This window comes from Xyrauchen texanus, chromosome 3 (assembly GCF_025860055.1).
Source record: "Xyrauchen texanus isolate HMW12.3.18 chromosome 3, RBS_HiC_50CHRs, whole genome shotgun sequence".
Taxonomy (NCBI): Eukaryota; Metazoa; Chordata; class Actinopteri; order Cypriniformes; family Catostomidae; genus Xyrauchen; species Xyrauchen texanus.
Window position 1 is genome coordinate 42,339,967 of NC_068278.1, and position 18,889 is coordinate 42,358,855.

The following is an 18,889-nucleotide window of genomic DNA, read 5'->3' on the forward strand; positions in this document are numbered from 1 at the left end:
GAGAAAATCACCCACTGCTCTTGGTTGGATAACTTAAGTAGCTTTAATAACTCATCTAGTATTGAAAAAAAAGAAGGGTGAAGTTGTGTAAATGTGCAAGTGCTGAATGCCAGATGTAACAGAGAAAGGTGTTAACACTTTAAGATGCGAGTTATGACATGCAACACAACAAATGAAAGAGTTTATCAATCCTGCTGTAGCTAAAAATTGAATTTTATGAATGTATACCAATGTAACAAATTGGCATGAATATGCATCCAGACTGAACTCATCCACAGGGCAAGTCTTTTACAGCCCTTAATTAATGGGATAGTTCACCCAAATATTAAAATTCTCTCATCATTTACTCACCCACATGCCATCCCTGATGTATATGACTTTGTTCTGCTGAACGCAAACAAAGATTTTTAGAAATATATCTCCAATTTGTAGGTCTAACAATGCAAGTGAGTGGTGGCTGGAACTTGGAAGGTCCAAAAAGCATTCACTTGCATTGTGAAGACCTACAGAGCTGAGATATGTTTCATTTGTTTTCAGCAGAGGAAAAAAGTAATACCCATCTGGGATGGCATGAGGGTGAGTAAATGAGAGAATTTCATTTTTGGGTGAACAATCCCTTTAAGGAACTGCTTCATCCTAGTGGGGCGGGCTCTCCAGCTCAGCTCTGACCTAACAGGGGACATAAAGTTAGATGATTTAAAATTAACAACCATACTGAGCCTTAGGGTCATGCAATACACATGTGCACTCACCTTTAGAAGTTGTGTATTGATGGAGTAACTGCCTGAGCTCAGTATTCTGTTGTTTTATATTCTGTGTTTCCACTAGTACCACAGCCCTTTCAGTTAGTTCCGTACTGAGGAAAAAACATAATTACTCACGAAAAGGATGCAAGTAGGGTTCAGTGCACATTATGCTCTATCGACAGCACATAATGAAAATCACAAAAAAAAATTTCCATCTGTTTTAAAGAAAAATATTGTGGTTACATTTGGTCACTTACAACAAGGGAAGTACAGAGGGCCAGGCAATAAGCATTAAAATACACACCATTTTAAATGCATGGCTACAAGACATTAAACATTACACGTGTAGGCATAAGGCAGTTATGAATTATGTTAGTAAGGCATAACCAGAAGTTTATCCACCTAAGACGTCTTTATACAGCTGAGTTAAGGCTGCTCTTTGCCTGCTTAAAATTCTGTGAATACTTCACTGAAAAATACTTTCTCATCCATTTCATATTTCTATATTCATAATTTTATATTTTAAACATTAATATCATAGCAAATGCATTTATGCCTGCTCTGAGCAGCATTAAACAGTCTGTGTAAATACACCTAAATTCTATTTTAGATGCAGCTTATGTGCCACCTTTGCAAGATGGCCCTAGAAAAGTGGTCCCAACTTCAAAAGAAGGTTTTAGGCAACTTAATATCTCAAATGATAAACAGTCTATTACTGAATAATTTATGTAGGTGCTTCAACAAAATACAATCTTCAAATTTGTATTGTAAGTCACACTTCAGATCTAATTGTGTTATTGTAATAACAATATTTTATTTTATTTTTTTTTTCTTCAAAAAACTGAGGGACAAGTCAACATTATTTTCTATTGTTATCAACATTATGCCCCAAATGCTGTCCATAGATCTTAACTGGTATAGAACCGTGAACAGTCCTTTAAGTCAAAATAAAGATTTGTATTATTCTATAATGATTTGACTATAAAAATGTACACTTACTGATACTTGTTGAGAGCTGTTTCTAGAGCACTCCAGAGTGTGAGTTTGGACTCTGGGATGACATTAGCCATACTTTCCCAGTATGCTGCATCCTCAGAGGAATCTCTCATGTCCAACCCCAAAACACTGCTCTGCTGATCCTGAACCTCACTAGATTCACATTCCAACACAAACGGAGCAGATTTATGATAAATGTCTGGCAACAATGTTTTGGGTGTTTTAAGTAAACAAAATCCTGGTGCACTGACCAGGATTTGCAGTATTGAGAGGTAAAATCTTTCAGAGCCACTAGAAGGTCATTAGGATCAATTAAATCAGATGGCTCTTCCACTGATTCTCCCAGCTCGTAGTCTGCCTCACCTTCCTGAGAAAAAGAAATGCACAGTGTATTTATTTTCACTTCCATAGTGGCACTGATGACAGCGGCTACAGTGAGAAGTTGAACTCAGGTGATGGGAAAACTGCTGACTCTTACCTCCCTCTGTTCCTTTTGTTCTCTGCTTTGCTGTCTGTACTTCATAAAAAACTCTGTCATTGTATACACATCCTCTTCACTGTCAATCCCCATTGCCTGTGTTTATACAAGAAAGAAGAGACACCAGTACTAGGACACCAGTCTTTTTTTTTTAGTTCAGTGCATTCTTTGTGTAGTTTTACTTACTGAGAAAATGGCATCCAGCTTCATTAGAGACTGCTCATTCTTTTCTAGATGTGACAACAGCTTCAGCAGTTTACTCTCTACAAGAAACCCCTGAGAGAGAGAGAGAGAGAGAGAGAGAGAGAGATAATAAGATAAAGAGTTCACAATATTTGTAGTTCTGCTGTGACACCTGTGTGAACTTGAATGGAACTGACTTCTTACATCCGCATTCCACTAAAAATCACTTTGACACTAGTTGGTTGAAAGTTATTGAAAGAATTGCTCTGAAAAATCAAGTTGACTGAGAAAAGACATGTGGCATTATTTGTTTGATTCTACTTTATATAAAATGCAATGGGTTTCAGACACTTTTAAGCACAATGAAGGGATAGTTCACCCAAAAATGAAAATTCTGTCATCATTTACTCACCTTTATATTGTTCCAAATCCATATGACTTTCATATGTGTAATGCAGAAGATGGTAAGAAAATTGTTAGCCTCGGTCACCATACAATTTTATTCCAAATGTATTTTTTCATACAAAGTGAATGGGGACAGAGGCTGACATTCTGCCTGACATCTCCTTTTGTGTTCCACTGAAGGAAGAAAGTCCTATGGATCTGGAACAACATCAGGGTAGTACATGATGACAGAATTTTCTTTCATCTCTTTAAGTGTCCAAAATTGTCCAAATATGTTTGCGGTCACTATAGATTCACATATGCAAACACACACTCACCGCCTCGTCACACAGCAGCTCCAGAATTTTCTTTACTGTTCTTCTATCTACTCGGCCAACAGTGTTCTGCAGACACTCGGCTCCCTCCACTAAGTTTCCACTTGTCTCCCCCTGCTGCTCTTCTTTCAGGGCTTCTGCAGCAACTAGTCTGGCTGAACTGAGGGCCTGCTGTTTACTTACTATAGGTCCAGAAACCTCCATGAAGGGGAGTGGAGGACACACCCATGCCAGACCCAGCTGTTGCTCGTGAATCATTCGGTCTATGTCCAGTGCCCTGTGGGCCAGGGCCTTTACCTCAGCTTCATTCATCAACCATAACTTTTCAAACCTCTGAGCATCGAGCATTGCAAAGTGTCTGTCCACACACAAAAAGACACACACATGTTTGTTTCTCTATCATGCCGGGACTTTCCATTGACATCTATTGTTTTTATTTTAAAATATGGTGACAATAACATCAAACCTAATTGGTTCTTGTGTCATGATGTTTGGCCGAGAGACATGCAAGAATCAGGTTTGATGTTACTGATATGTCACCATATTTGATTTGTGCTTTTGTGACGGTGAGCCTTTGGGTCAATCTCCCATCTCAGGATTTTAACATGTTGAAAGGGTTTATTTCTTGTTTTACACACCCTTCAGTATTTATATGGGGTTTGCCATTGTAGATTTCCTTTTTTTAGCATGTGAGCGCAACCATTAGGGAAGCGTGTGCCTAATGTATAAGCGTTCATTTTAGCTATTTAAGGAAATCTTGACTGTTTTAATGTGCAAATATTATGTTTCATCCAACCTATTAATTGCATTATAGATTTTTATTTGAACTATCATTCTTATTTATTTATTCAATGTAATTTTGTACTAGAATGAGGAGGTGAGAGTTAAAATTGTACTTAAAACTAAATGGTATGTCACATAGTAGCAAAGGTGGGAAATTTGTGTAGAAGACAGCAACAACTAGAGGGAGAGGAACAAGATGGACAGATTGTGTTTGGAGCACATGTGAAACAAGGGAGTGCCAAGGACTATGGCCTTTGTTGTTTAGGAAGGGGAGTGGGTGCTGCTATTATGCTGCATTCATGTGCTATCAGAATTTTCCTTCTTCCCAATTCTGAAGTGGTAATTACGAGTATGTCGCATTCAAGTGCTTTGTTGTTGGAAAGAACAGGAAACATGGACGACGCCAGGTTCACTCGTGTTTTATTGTGACACCAGTCACCCCATATTGCATATTACTTTAGCTTGTACTTGATCAAAATTAATTATCATCAGGAAGTTATTTACATAGTCTAAAAACTTAGAACATGTATCAAATGATTGCTGATATGCATAAATGTATATGACCGAAACAGCAAGTTCTAACAAATAGCTGTAGGCCTATTTAAAAAAAATGAATAAAACCTGTCATTCACTACAGAAACCGTACTCTCCTCAACCATGTTGAAAGTTTACATCTCCTCCCATCTCTGAAACTGGGGTATCATAATTATCATAATAAAATGTTCATCATACAAAGTCATCGTATGCCTACAGAAGACTGGGAATAAGATGCACAAGCAGGGTTGCCAACCATCCCATATAATATGAAATTGTTCCGTATTTAAGGGAAACAATTTGTGTTCTGTATGAAATCCATATGGGACGCCATTTGTCCCATATTTCATACTGCTGAGAATGTTCACCAACCAAGAGAAATGGACCTGAAACAAACAGCTTTCGCATTTCGCAGAGTTGTCTGAGATATCGGCTGTTGCTACCTAACGCCATGCTTGACAGAAGTGGCCAGGGGAAAGATCAGTTACAATCAGTGCACGTTTTTTAAGTCATATGCTGTCTACAAACTTATAAGCCACATTTTAAATGGAAAGCCATTTGTTGAGCTCAAAAAATGGAAAAGGCTAACGTTTAATTATGGGGAACAAAATGCTTGATGGAAATGTATTGTCTTCATTGATTGCAGCTTCATTCTTTTAGTAGTTTAATAAAAATGAAGATTGACAAAAACGGGGTTCTTCCTGGTCATTGATCGACCTTATTCACAGTAGTGCCATCTTTGGGGTTCATTATAAAGCTACCAAAAAAGCTCCTAAATCACATCCAATTTTCCACAACTCATGTTTCCTGGAGTTTTTTTGTTGACTGAATTTTTTTGAAAATATGTTTTTTTTTGTCTGCAGAATGATAAAAAAAAAATGTTAAACAACTGTACAACCCAATGAAGAGACTGTATGTCTATCCCTCACAGTCATACCCATCAAAATGTATGGATGCCACCACTATTTTAACTGTATTGGGGGCCATTCACACCAAGCTGGAATGTCTAGTTTTTGGCTGGTAGAAAGTTGACAACCCAATGCACAATTTATAGACTACTTTTATGAGACTTTTGGGTGCTTTTTTAAGCTTTGAAGTGAGTCACAATTGACTGCTATCATATTGAGCAAACAGTATTGAGTAACTGATGACACAATAATAATTTTTCAGTGTATTATTCCTTTAAGACATTACTTGGCTTGTTCCCACAATGTAGGTGATTTCAGGTTTTATCATCCTATCAGCGATGCCAAAACATGACCCACACACATAATGTATGTCTAAGGACTCTTGGAATGTCTTCCTTATGTCATGATGTGAGTATGTTTGCTCACCTTGCTTTTCTCTGCATGTCTTTGTACTGTTGTTTGAGGCGTGCTTTGTCATTCCTCAGTGATTGGCTCTCCACTTTTGACTGCTTATCCTGTTCTGCGCATTTAGACTTCAGATTGTTCAAAATATCCTGCATTCTGAAAAAGGTACAATTTAACACATAGTTCTAAAGATAAGGTTCATGACTGTTAATCATTAAAGGGACAGTTCACCCAACAATATAAATTCTGTCATAATTTACTCTCCCCCTTATTGTTCCAAACCCCTATTAATTTCTTTCTTCTCTGGAACACAAAAGGAGATGTTAGGTAGAATGTCTGCCTCAGGTGCCATTCACTTTCATTGTATGGAAGAAAGTAGCAATAAAACTGAATGGTGACTGAGGCTAACATTCTGCCTAATCTCTCCTTCTATAGAAGAAAGTGAGATATACGGGTTTGAAACAAAAAGAGGGTGAGTAAATGATGACCGAATTCTAATTTTTGAGTGAAACACAGTTAGTGTGAATGCAGATATTTGTTCAAACAAATGTAGCTTTTGCTTTCTGTAACTGGTATTGCCATTTGCTGTGCTAATTTTGTCGACCTACTGTAGACTAAGGAACTAATTTTAAAGGTGCACAATTAATTTAGCTGTTTATTTAGCACTGGCCTATTTGGTAGTCATCTTGGAATTATACTGACACCTAGCAGTGTGGATACAGCATCATGCAGAAGCAATAGATTTTAGTAATTAATGCCATTGTAGAAATGCACTACTCACAGTCAGCCATGGTTAATTTATTCTGTGAGTGAATGTGTATGATAGTAGGCAGTTAATAAAGGGGTTTAGATTAGGTTCTCATCCTAAGACAACTGTAAAACTGACAATACCTAATGATTTTCCTCTTTAATTGGGATTTTAAGATGACATTCTCTTCCTCGCGTTTCTTAAGCACTCTGTATTTGTTTTCAAGTTTCTCTTGATTCAGATGGCAGGTAAACTTCGTCTCCTGGACCTTCTTTCTTAAATTCTACAAACACACAAAAAAGAGTTGCACATGAGTTTTATGCTTACCTTCACCTAAAGCGTCACTGTCTCCAGTATATAAACAGTGTGAACAATTTTATAAAGGGAGTATATAGGGTCCCAGAGTTATTCTTACATGTCATATGTCCATATCAAATTCACCTGTACTTCTGTATCCAGTCTGATTTTGTCTACATTGTATTCTTCAGCTGTCTGTACCCTCAGCCTCTGCAAAAAGTCCACATGCTCCTCCATTAGACTTAAACCCTCCACCATGTTCTTCAGCTGCAGACAAATACAAATGCAAGATGATCTGTTGTCTAATTTTGGTTAAAGCAATTTCAATCAAATGTGTTCTCACTCGAATCAGTATAATTTTAATTTGTGTTTGAATCTGAACCTGTACCTCTTTATCACGACGTTCTTTCATCTGATGCTCCCATTTTTTTCTATTATTGGTTAACAAATCTCTCCTCTCATCACCAAATGTGTTCTACAGTTTAACGTCCACAGAAAAGAAGATTATTTATTCACATTCCAAAAGAAACCGTGTTTTTGAATTGCTTTGGTACTATTTTCACAGGTAGAGTAGCAAATGTTCAAACATCTTAGTACTAATCACAAAACAGACGTTTCAGCATATTTTACATTGTATTGTATATTACGCAAAATCACAAAGTTATGTTTTTCCACACATACAATAGTTGTATGAAAGGAAACATTTACAACTCTTATGAGTAGCAGGTTTTTAAGACTATAAGTGGGATCACTTTGGAGTTTTGTATTAAGAGTCTTAAAAATGTACCACTTACATGTGAAAACAGTACCCTAGTGACTTAAAACCCCTGTAAAACAAACATATCAGAAGAACATTATAAAGGGTTAATTGATTTGTAAGAATAGCCTCCAGACTGCAGGGGGCAGTACAACACCTCAATTTGGTGCAGCTTCTCTCTGAATGATTTCTTTAGGCTTGAGATCTGTTCCTCCATCCTCTCAACCAGCATGTCTATGTCCTTCGCCTGCCTTTTCAGGTCTTTCACATAGTGATCATCACCTGCTTTCAGCTCCTATTGATATACACACTCTGAGTTACTCTTTGCTTAGAGTCCATATGTTTTTGCATGTATGTGTTGCAGATTGAATTAGTGTGTGTGTACCTGCTGCAGCTCATTGATCAGTTTATGCTTGTCCTCTATGAGCTGGTCGCAGAGCTGTTGCTGGCTGTTCAGAACATCTCGCTGATCTTGTGGAATTTTGGCATCTGTCCATTTGCGATTTATCTCCTCAAACTTCTCCTGGCTGGACTTGGCCTCATTCTCCACCTTTTCTCTCCTTCACAGGATATATCAAGAGAAGGAGGACAAGGGTGAAGAAAAGGATTCATAGTGTATATACAATGGTCAATTTCAAAGGTTTTTGGCAGTTACTAATTTGAACATATTGGGCATTATTCATGAAACATAAGCCTACACAAATTTAAAGGTACACATAGTAATTTTTTTCCTCATTAAAAAGTTTTACTCCTTTAAAAATTAATTGTAATTTTAAAACCTGTGTGTAAAATCATGACCTCTCACATAAAATGAAGACATTTTATTCTAAACAGAGAGGGTCTCCTCATGGGGGCTGCCATGTTAGGATCACATGACCAGCTGAATACTACTCGCTTAATCTCAGTAACCACCCTGTTATTGAACACTTAAAAAATAAATAAATGAGAATTTATTCAATGGAATTGGTAACTTAATTTTTTTTTTTTTTATAAAGCAGACCATTGTTTATTTGTGTGTGCATGTGTATACCTCAGTCGAAATCCCTCCGCTTGCTCTGTTCTCGTGTTTGACACTCTGGCGTCTGCAGCAACCTGAATGTTGGTCACCAACTCTAGGCCATCACTTTTTAATTTATCCAGAATCTGCAAAAATAGCATAGAACTGTGCTCTGAATTTCATTCAACCTTTAGGCAGAGTCAGACCGATAATATGAGCATTGTGGACAAAAAGATTGTTGTTAAATTAGCATATGATTATCCTCACTTATCACATTTGTTGCAAAGCCAATGCAATGTACTTGTTGTTTTCAAGATTACCTGTCTAACAGCATGTGCTATAAATCATGTAACACATTTATTTAGGTGGGAAATCCATCATGACATGTATTGTTTTTTATGTCAAGATATTCTTTGTAATGTTAAAATTAGCTCATTCTGTGAAAGAAGCACATCTTAAAGTCTAGAAAATAAGGACTTATATGTCTGAATTATCCACATAAATGCAATAGACTGACCCTCTCACTTTGTTCCACTTCCTTCTGACTTTTTCGTGCTTCTTCTTTAACATCCCCCTTTCCTGAGGAATCTCCAAACTCTTGTCTGCAACAACACAACATTGGAAACATTTTTCAAGCAGCTTGTTCAAAACACTTAGAATTATATCCTTCAAACTAAAATTACAATATTATAATATTTTTGTTGTAGCTACTGGGTGAAGGTAAATGATTAGTTCACCCAAAAATTACTTTATTTCTTCTGCTGAACACAAACAACATTTTTGGAAGAATATCTCAGCTTCTATACAATGCAAGTGAATGGTAGCCAGAACCTGAAAGCACATAAAGGCAACATAAATGTAATCCATATGACTCTAGTCGTTGAATCTATGTCTTCAGAAGCTATATGAGAGATGTCGGTGTGGAACTCATACAGTGCATCCGGAAAATTAAATTCATTATTTTCCTCAAAATTCTACAAACAATACCCCATAATGACAATGCGATAGAAGTTTGTTTGAAATCTTTGCAAATTTATTAAAAATAAAAAATGGTCAGGTGTTTCCACTGATCATCCTTGAGATGTTTCTACAATTGGACATTATTTGGAAAGGCACACAACTGTCTATATAAGGTCCCACAGTTAACAGTGCATGTCAGAGCACAAACCAAGCCATGAAGTCCAAGGAATTGTCTGTAGACCGCCGAGACCAGATTGTATCGAGGCACAGATCTGGGGAAGGGTACAGAAAAATGTCTGCAGCATTGAAGGTCCCAATGAGCACAGTGGCCTCCATCATCTATAAATGGAAGAAGTTTGGAACCACCAGGACTCTTCCTAGAGCTGGCCACCTGGCCACACTGAGTGATCAGGGGAGAAGGGCCTTAGTCAGGGAGGTGACCAAGAACCCGATGGTCACTCTGATAGAGCTCCAGCGTTTCTCTATGGAGCGAGGAGAACCTTCCAGAAGAACAACCATCTCTGCAGCACTCCACCAATCAGGCCTGTATGGTAGAGTGGCCAGATGGAAGCCACTCCTCCATAAAAGGCACATGACAGCCTGCCTGGAGTTTGAAGGACTCACAGACCATGAGAAACAAAATGCTCTTGTCTGATGAAAGAAAGATTGAACTCTTTGGCCTGAATGGCAAGCGTCATGTCTGGAGGAAACCAGGAACCGCTCATCACCTGGCCAATACCATCCCTACTGTGAAGCATGGTGGAGGCAGCATCATGCTGTGGGGATGTTTTTCAGCAGCAGGAACTGGGAGACTAGTCAGGACCTCAGATTGGGGTGAAGGGTCGTTGTCCTGTTGGAAGATTAACCTAAGCACACAGCCAAGATAACAAAGGAGTGGCTACGGGACAACTCTGTGAATGTCATTGAGTGGCCCAGCCAGAGCCCAGACTTGAACCCAAATGAACATCTCTGGAGAGATCAAGAAAATGGCTGTTCACTGACACTCTCCATCCAACCTGATGGAGCTTGAGAGGTCCTGCGAAGAAGAATGGGAGAAACTGGCCAAAAATAGGTGAGACAAGCTTGTAGCATCATACTCAAAGACTTGAGGCTGTAATTGGTGCCAAAGGTGCTTCAACACAATATTGAGCAAAGGCTGTGAATATGCACATGTGATTTTTGTTTTTCTTTTTTTCTTTTCTTTTTTCAATAAATTTGCAAAGATTTCAAACAAACTTATTTCAAGTTGTCATTATGGGGTATTGTTTGAAGAATTGTGGAAAATAATGAATTTAATCAATTTTGGAATAAGGCTGTAACATAACAAAATGTGGAAAAAGTGAAGCGCTGTGAATATTTTCTGGATGCACTGTAAATATTTAAGTAATTTTTACTGTAAATCTCCATATTTTCTTTCACATTATTCTTCTTTTGTTTTTGGTCATTCACATTCTTCATGCATATCGGGCAGGGAGGAGAATTTATATTAAAAAAGGATTTAATATAGATTATTCTCACCCACACCTTTCATATCGTTTCTGAAGATAAGGATTTAACCATTGTTAATCCATCCAAGAGTTGTATGGATTACATTTATGCTACCTTTATGTGCTTTTTAGACCTTCAAGGTTCTGACCACCATTCACCTAAATTGTATGGAACTACAGAGTTGAAATATTCTTCAAAACAACTTTGTTTGTGTTCAGCAGAAGACAATCATACACACCTGGGATGTAAATGATGACAGAATTTTCATTTTCGGGTGACCTATTCCTTTGACAATTAAAGCGAACACAACAGAACCACATGTTTATCACATTTTTTACTGTGGTAAGTAAAATAACGTGTTTTATGTTAAAAAATAAATAAATAAATAAATAAATAAATAATAATAATAATAATAATAATAATAATATATATTATTAAAACAATGGTTTGACTTTTAACTTTTAAATTTTTGTTTTGTGTTTCATAATTGTTTAAATTTTCTTGAATATAAGCTTTTGGTAGGCTATGGCAGAAAAAATCCATTATTACATTTGAATGACTTTCCAGAAGAGGAAAGAAACAGAGTGCGGTGGATAAAGACAGTCAGATGGGAGAAGATGCCAAATTTACTGTCACTCTCTCAGCAGCAGTAATAGAAACCCCCACGCAGCTGTGGTAATTAATTTTTTACTAATTACAGGGTAATATAACACAAAGCTTAATTTTATAGATTTACACTAAATATAAAAAAAATATATAGCAGCTAAAAAAAATGTTAGATTTACGCTGCTAAATAAGGAGGAAACGCGTCATCTCAGTCTGTGAAAAAAGGTATATTAAAAAGTGTGACAACTCTTTCATTATCTCCCATATTTATTTCATTGCACTTTTAAAAATAAATCCTGATTAAGACGAGATAGTAAATGCAACAAGCTAGTGAGTTAATTATCTAATACAGATGTACCGTTTTTTAGCCTCATTTCGTGCGGTTATGCGAAGGCGACGGGCTTTAATTCTCTCCTTTTGGCTTGCACACTCAACTGATGGTCCAGGATAGTCTGCCTCATCGCCTGCAAAATGCGCGTTTTGGTCCATTTTGAATTACGTTAATGAGCACAGTAGTAAAATAAATATAACTCAAACAGACGGTGATAGAGACAAAGTGCTATGAATAGACAAAGTGTTGACATTTGCGTTGCTATGATACAGCGCGAGTGGCCGAGCATGTTGGCCGATCACATGATCCACGAAGAACGCTTTGGTTTGTTCGTTGAAGTGTGCTGGTTAACCGTTTTCTTTTTTGTTTTGTTAAGATTTTCATTTACAAATTTTGCTGAAGCGAGCTGCATTTAACCATTGTGCGTCAATAAAATAGTCAGAGGTCCTTAGAGGACACTAATGTTCGCGTCAAAAAAACTGCCATAATAATATTATATAGAATATTATTTTCCACTATCGAGGAGTAATTTTTTTAATCAATATCAGTTCTAATCATCAGTCCTAATCATAACTCTCAAATATTCATTCATTTTCAGGATTTTAACACTTGAAATGCCAGTTTGTTTACATAATGCCACTTATTTTACACACACTTTTTTGTTCTTAAGGTCCTGAGTGTATCGATGTTGTGTACACCGTGTATTATAGGAACTGATGATGAAATATCAAAATTCCCCCAAAATTTATTCCACTGGCATTAACAAAGACAAAATTATATATAAAAACAAATGAAAAAGACAAAAATGTCCCTAAGGTCGCACAAGGGTTAATGTCCTCCTGCACAACAAAACAATCAAATAAATATAGTGCATTAGCAGTGTAGAAAACAAAAACAAAATAATTGCTGGTCCAGAATTCATAATGTACCATATAACAGCAATGCCGTAAAGGTGCACTCAGTAATTTTTTTTCCTCATTTAAAAAGTTTTACTTCTAAATAAATTCATTGTTATTTTGAAACATATGTATAAAATCATTACCATTCATGTGAGATGAAGAGTTCAGTCATATCAGTTACCTTATAAAAGCTCTTTTATTCTAAACTGAGCAGGGGCACCTGATGGGGGCAGCCATGTTAGCACCACATGACCAGCTGAATACTACTCACTTAATCTCAGTAACTGCCCTGTTATTGAACACATGGGTTACAATTATTCTGGTTTATTGTGCATAGTTATTTTATACAATGGCATTGGTAACTGAAAACTACTGCATTTGAATGAAGCATCCAGGCCACTAGGTGTCAAAGTAAACCATACTTTGACATACTTAAAATAATTACTGAGTGCACCTTTAACTGCAGCAGCAGTTTTTAGCAGAATTCTTTTAAATATTTGTGTAACGAGTTGAATGTGGGGCTGGTTCTCTTTATGTCTCTATTTTTTTGCAATCTGTTTCCTCGAGAGTGCTGGATTATTGTGCGTCTAGGTTTCTGCATGTGACTTTGTCATCAGATTTTATAGTTCACACATCACATGGTCTCAAGGACACTTAACCTGATTTGACAAATCCTCTATTTACACCAGGACACTTTTAAATTCTCTTGCTCCCCAAAGAGTCTTTTGCATATCCGTTAAAATACAAAACTATCTAGCTAAGTAGCATACATATTAAAATTGTCCTGTGGCTAATATGTGTTTCCCTATCGAGAGGTCTCTCCTATTGCGTAAGTAGCTTACGCTATGGGAAAACTCCGTTTCTCGAGAAATATTGAAGTCTTTATGTAAAACGCATTGCAGCTGCACAGCAGACAGCGATGAGCGAGGCAGCTCGGTCATTGGCTGTGCCGCGGCAACTGCTCGAACCAATGACGGGGCGACTCTGAACGCGCGACCAATGGGCGCGCGCCTGCTTCAGCGCTCAGAGCCTGCCGAAATTAGCATAGGCAGGCTATATAATGGGCACCCCATCATGCGAGTTCCTTTAGATTTAATCTCCTTCAGCGAAGACATTCTCTTCGCTGGATCCTCCGGATTGTTGGAGTCTTTCGCCGCCATTGACAAGCTTACAGCGGGACTGCTAAGAGGACGCCAGCGCCTTCAGCTGCCTTCGAAGCCTTCTGCTACGCCATCCGGCGCGCATCGCATATCCTTTACTGCAAGCGCTCGCCCCCGCGACGCTTTTAAAAGTAAAAGAGTGATTTTCCAAGGCGTTGTTTCAAATGCCTTCAGCCTGCGCCTCGTGCAGAGGCCCTCTTCACGACGGAGATCGGCACATCATCTGCACTCGCTGCCTGGGTCTGGACCACGCAGAAGCTGCACTCATTCAGGGCGGATGCCCCGAATCGCGACTCCTTGGGCCTCGCCGAGCTGCGCGCTCGCTTTGCCGTTTTCACCGCAAACGAGCCGGCTTCCACCGTGCTGCCACCTTCGTTCGAGCCGCGCAATAAAAAGCGCCGCTCACAGAGGCTGCCAGAGCATGCCGACTTCGGTGACGTCACACCGGCTCAGTCCCCGCGTGATGTCACCGAAGCCGTTTCCACCAGAAATCTCCCCGCCGCCAGTCCACTTCACGAGAGCGGACCTGCACCCCTCCAACAAAGCGGTGGGTCTCGTCTCGTTCGGCACATCAGGGGACGACGATGGAAAGGATGACAGCCTCTCTCTTGACGCTGCATCCGACGACTGGCCGGGCTTGTTCGACCCCGCGCCATCGACATCAGCGGACACGAGCGTGGGCACCAGCATGGACTCGGAAATCGTCCGTATCCTGTCAAAAGCCGTGGAAGACCTCGGGCTCGACTGGTCTTCCCCGGAAGAACCCGCCCACAGCCGGCTGGACAAGTGGTTCCTGCAGGGGCGCCGGCAGGCCCCCCGACAGAGACCCTATCCATTCTTCCCTGAGGTCCACGACGAGCTCACAAAGTCGTGGAAAGCCCCGCACTCTGCTCGCCTAAAGCCTTCTTTTTCTTCCTCGCTCTCCTCAGTGGACGGCGCGAGAGAAAGAGGCTACGAGGCAACTCCGACCCTCGAGGAGATCGTGGCCAACCATCTATGCCCACCCTCCACCGCTGGATGGAAGGCCAGAGCTTCTCACCCCTCGAAGCCCTGCAAAACCACCTCAGCTCTCGCCGGTCACGCATACGCCGCCGCTGGCCAAGCTGCGTCAGCGCTGCATTCGATGGCGGTCCTACAAGTTTTTCAGGCTTTCAAGGACCTGCGCAGCGCAACGGACGTAGCCCTGCGAGCCACAAAGGCCACCGCCCAATCCATCGGCCGGGCCATGGCTAATTTGACCGTCCTTGAGCGCCATCTGTGGCTAATGCTAACAGAGATGAAGGACGCGGATAAGGCACCATTTCTTGACGCGCCTGTCACTCCAAGCGGCCTGTTCGGACCGGCGGTGAGAGAATTCACTGAGCGCTTCACTGAGGCTCGGAAGGATTCGCAAGCTATGCATCACTTCCTGCCCAAGCGCTCCAGCTCGTCTCAGAAACCGCCCCAGCAGCAGCAGCGAGCCAGGGCAGAGCCGCCCGTCTCCCAGCCGAAGAGCAGACCTGAAAAGGACGCTCGACGCCGCTCGCGTTCCGCTGGCCGAAGAAAGCCGCACGAGCAACAAGGTCCTCGACCCAGAATCACTCTGAACACGGAGCCTCGTAAGTCTTCCTAGCAACAGGAAGAAAAAGAGAGAGTACGTGTCTCGCAAAAGCCGGACCGCTCTCTCTCAAACATCTAAAACATTACCCAGTCCCCTTACAGGCGGCTGGAAATGTCTATACAGCAGTCAATGGGCCAGTCATAAAACTCACTCACCTGCAATCAAACGCCGTTTTTACGGCGACACACAGAAATCACGAAAAGAGTCATTTTCTGCCTGTGTCACTAAGGGTTCACATGTCCACACTAAAGTGCGCATTCCCACATATCAATACTGTCCAAAGAGTGCCAAATACCTCCCCAGTTCAGGCTGGATGTCCCAAAAATGTAGATCGTGTGCCTATTGTCATGTATGCACCACTACACACAAGCACTGTTCCCACAGTTATAAACACTTCCCCAGTAAAGACGGGAAATACTATAAGTGTAGCGCGCGAGCCTGCTGTACTGCACGCACCCCTACACACAGCTACCCATACAGTTTCAAACAGCTCTCTATTTCATGCCGCAAGCATCACAGATGCAATGCGCGAGCAAAGAAACTCCCCGCTAAATGCGGAAAGCTTTATGAATGTGGTGCGCGTGCCTATTATGATGTATGCACCCCCACCCCAAAACACTGTTCATACTGTTGCAAGCATCTCTCCGACTCTCCGGCTGTGAGCATTTCGGAGATAGCGCACGTGCCTGTACTCTCACACGCACCCCTGCACTCGGCACTCAATACGGCTGCTCAGCGCGCACCTGCGCCTCTGAGAGCCGTAGACTCTGTGTTAGCACAAAGCGATTTGCCGGTGGGGCCTATACGTCACTGCGACACGCCCCCAGCCAGCATTCAGCCCATATCTGTGCGAGCAGAAGCCTGGGAAAAAATCCCCGACATGCCGAAATGGGTTTTGAACATAATAAAACACGGATACTCCATCCTGGATCACAGACATCTGAACAAAGCTTTAATGATTCGCTCGTTCAGAATGTTAACAACCAAACATATCCTCATGCAAGTTCGCCCCGCGGATTGGTTTCTATCAGTGGATTTGAAAGACGCTTACTTTCACATTCCAATAGCGCCTCATCACAGGCCCTTTCTGAGATTCGCTTTCGAGGGACAGTCATACCAGTACACAGTACTACCATTCGGCCTATCATTGGCCCCCCGTACATTCACGAAATGTATGGACGTGGCACTTTCCCCTGAGACAGCGGGAGTGCGAATACTGAATTACCTCGACGATTGGCTAATCATAGCACAATCAGAGGACCAGTTAATGACGCACAGATCTTGGATTATCAGCCATCTAGAATGCCTGGGTCTGAGAATCAATTTTGCAAAGAGCGTGCTATCCCCAGCCAGAATATCTCTTTTCTGGGAATAGTGTTAGACTCAGTGCAGATGACAGCGCGCCTCTCATCAGAGCGCGCGCTCTCTATTCGACGCCTTGCAACATCGTTCAGAACGGGCACGCACGCCCCCGTCAAACGATTTCAAAGAATGCTCGGTCTCATGGCCTCGGCATCAGCTGTACTCCAGCTAGGATTGTTGCACATGCGTCCTCTCCAGCGCTGGCTCAAGAGCCGTGTTCCCACTCACGCGTGGCGCTCGGGCCACTTTTTGATCAGAGCGAATCACGGCTGTATAAAAGCCCTGACGCCCTGGAAAGCCATCAACTGGTATCAAACCGGCGTGAGTCTGGGCGTGAGTACGCGGAGAAAAATGATCATGACAGATGCCTCCAAAATAGGATGGGGGCCCTTTACGAGGGCAGGCCTGTCTCCGGGTTTTGGTCAAACCCGGAAAAGCGCCTACACATAAACTGTCTGGAAATGAAAGCGGTCGCCTTGGCTCTCAGAGCCCTGCTTCCGTACCTAAAAAACGAACACGTCCTGGTCCGAATGGACAACATGACGGTAGTTTCATATATAAATCGCCAAGGTGGACTCAGGTCGAGCTCCCTGCACTCTATGGCCAGGGAGCTCATTCTATGGTCACAACACCACCTGCGCTCGCTAAGGGCAGCGCACGTGCCAGGTGTCCTGAACCAAGGAGCGGACATGCTATCCAGAGACAAGGTTCTCCCAGGAGAATGGTCTCTCCACCCTCTGACGGTTCAGTGGTTATGGCAAACCTTTGACGAGGCAGAGGTCGACCTCTTCGCCTCCAAGGAAAATGCGCACTGCCCTCTCTTCTTCTCAAAAAGCACGGACGCGCTCGCCCAAGTTTGGCCGAGCCGCCCCTTGTATGCTTTTCCCCCGATCGCGATGCTACCTCAGGTCATCAGTCGGATCAGGGAGGTGAAATGTGCAGTGCTCCTGGTAGCCCCACTCTGGAAAAACCAGACATGGTTTCCAGAACTGATACAGATGATGCAATCTGCCCCATGGCCGATTCCGCTGAGGCAAGACCTCCTCGGACAGGCCAGCGGGATGATTCTTCATCCCCGCCCCGATCTGTGGGCCCTCCATGCATGGCCCCTCAACGGGTTCCCGAGAACCTCCCCAGTGGATTTTTGAGAACCATTACTGAGGCGCGAGTGCCCTCTACGAGGCGCTTGTATGCCCGAAAGTGGAAAGTGTTCAGTGACTGGTGTGATACCAAGAGTTTGAACCCCAAAACGTGCGAGATACCATGTGTACTCGCCTTTTGCAGGAGCTGCTGGAGGCGGGCCGCACACCCTCCACGCTCAAAGTCTATGTGGCTGCCATAGCGGCGTCACACAATCCTGATAAAGGACATTCATTAGGGAAAACGATCTGATCGTTCGTTTCCTAAGAGGCGCTAGGAGGATGAACCCTCCTCGCCCACCTTCTGTGCCGATCTGGGACCTGGCCACGGTCCTGGACGCACTCAAGGGTGCCCGTTCGAACCTCTCCGAACCGTGCACCTTAAGCAGCTCTCGCTCAAAACCGCGCTCTTGCTGGCGCTCGCTTCAGTTAAAAGAGTGGGCGACCTGCACGCACTGTCATCAAGCGCTGCTTGCCTGGAATTTGGACCTAACGACTGCAGAGTTGTCCTTAGGCCAAAGCACGGGTATATTCCTAAAGTGCTCTCTACACCCTTCAGAGCACAGGTGATATCTCTGGCAGCGCTATCGTCCCCAGCAGACGAAAGCGACGGAAATTTACTCTGCCCGGTCAGGGCGCTCAGAGTATATTTGGAACGTTCTGCCCTGTTCAGACAGAAGGAGCAATTATTCGTATGCTTTGGTGGCCGAACTAAGGGTCTCGCTGTCTCAAAGCAAAGAATATCGCGCTGGATAGTGGATGCTATAGCGCTGGTTTATGAAGCCAAGGGCCT

General features: G+C 42.0%; 1 protein-coding gene across 2 annotated transcripts; it reads right to left on the reverse strand.

The window, feature by feature from the left end:
• Positions 1 to 89: 89 nt before the first annotated feature.
• Positions 90 to 12,178, reverse strand: drc1 (dynein regulatory complex subunit 1 homolog (Chlamydomonas)). 2 transcript variants are annotated; one of them, XM_052109930.1, is made up of 16 exons: positions 11,964 to 12,178; positions 9,069 to 9,153; positions 8,585 to 8,697; positions 7,940 to 8,114; positions 7,712 to 7,849; positions 7,186 to 7,272; positions 6,942 to 7,064; positions 6,644 to 6,783; positions 5,774 to 5,908; positions 3,126 to 3,480; positions 2,407 to 2,496; positions 2,221 to 2,316; positions 1,994 to 2,109; positions 1,746 to 1,895; positions 753 to 856; positions 90 to 669 (listed from the first exon to the last, which is right to left on the reverse strand). In XM_052109930.1, the coding sequence occupies exons 1-16, from the start codon at positions 12,092 to 12,094 to the stop codon at positions 659 to 661; spliced, it is 2,049 nt and encodes a 682-aa protein (XP_051965890.1). In that variant the 5' UTR covers positions 12,095 to 12,178; the 3' UTR covers positions 90 to 658. The 2 variants fall into 2 exon arrangements, with proteins under 2 accessions (XP_051965890.1, XP_051965883.1); XM_052109923.1 differs by having other exon boundaries at positions 90 to 856.
• Between the last annotated feature and the right edge of the window lie 6,711 nt (positions 12,179 to 18,889).

Excerpts from the sequence above, each read along its gene's own strand:
- drc1 (XM_052109923.1), bottom strand. The coding sequence starts at position 12,094 with ATGGACCAAAACGCGCATTTTGCAGGCGATGAGGCAGACTATCCTGGA. Across the intron at positions 9,154-11,963 it reads CGAAATGAGGCTAAAAAACG|ACAAGAGTTTGGAGATTCCT; the intron begins GTACATCTGTAT and ends GTGTTGTTGCAG. Across the intron at positions 857-1,745 it reads ACAGCTCTCAACAAGTATCA|TACGGAACTAACTGAAAGGG; the intron begins GTAAGTGTACAT and ends TTTTTTCCTCAG.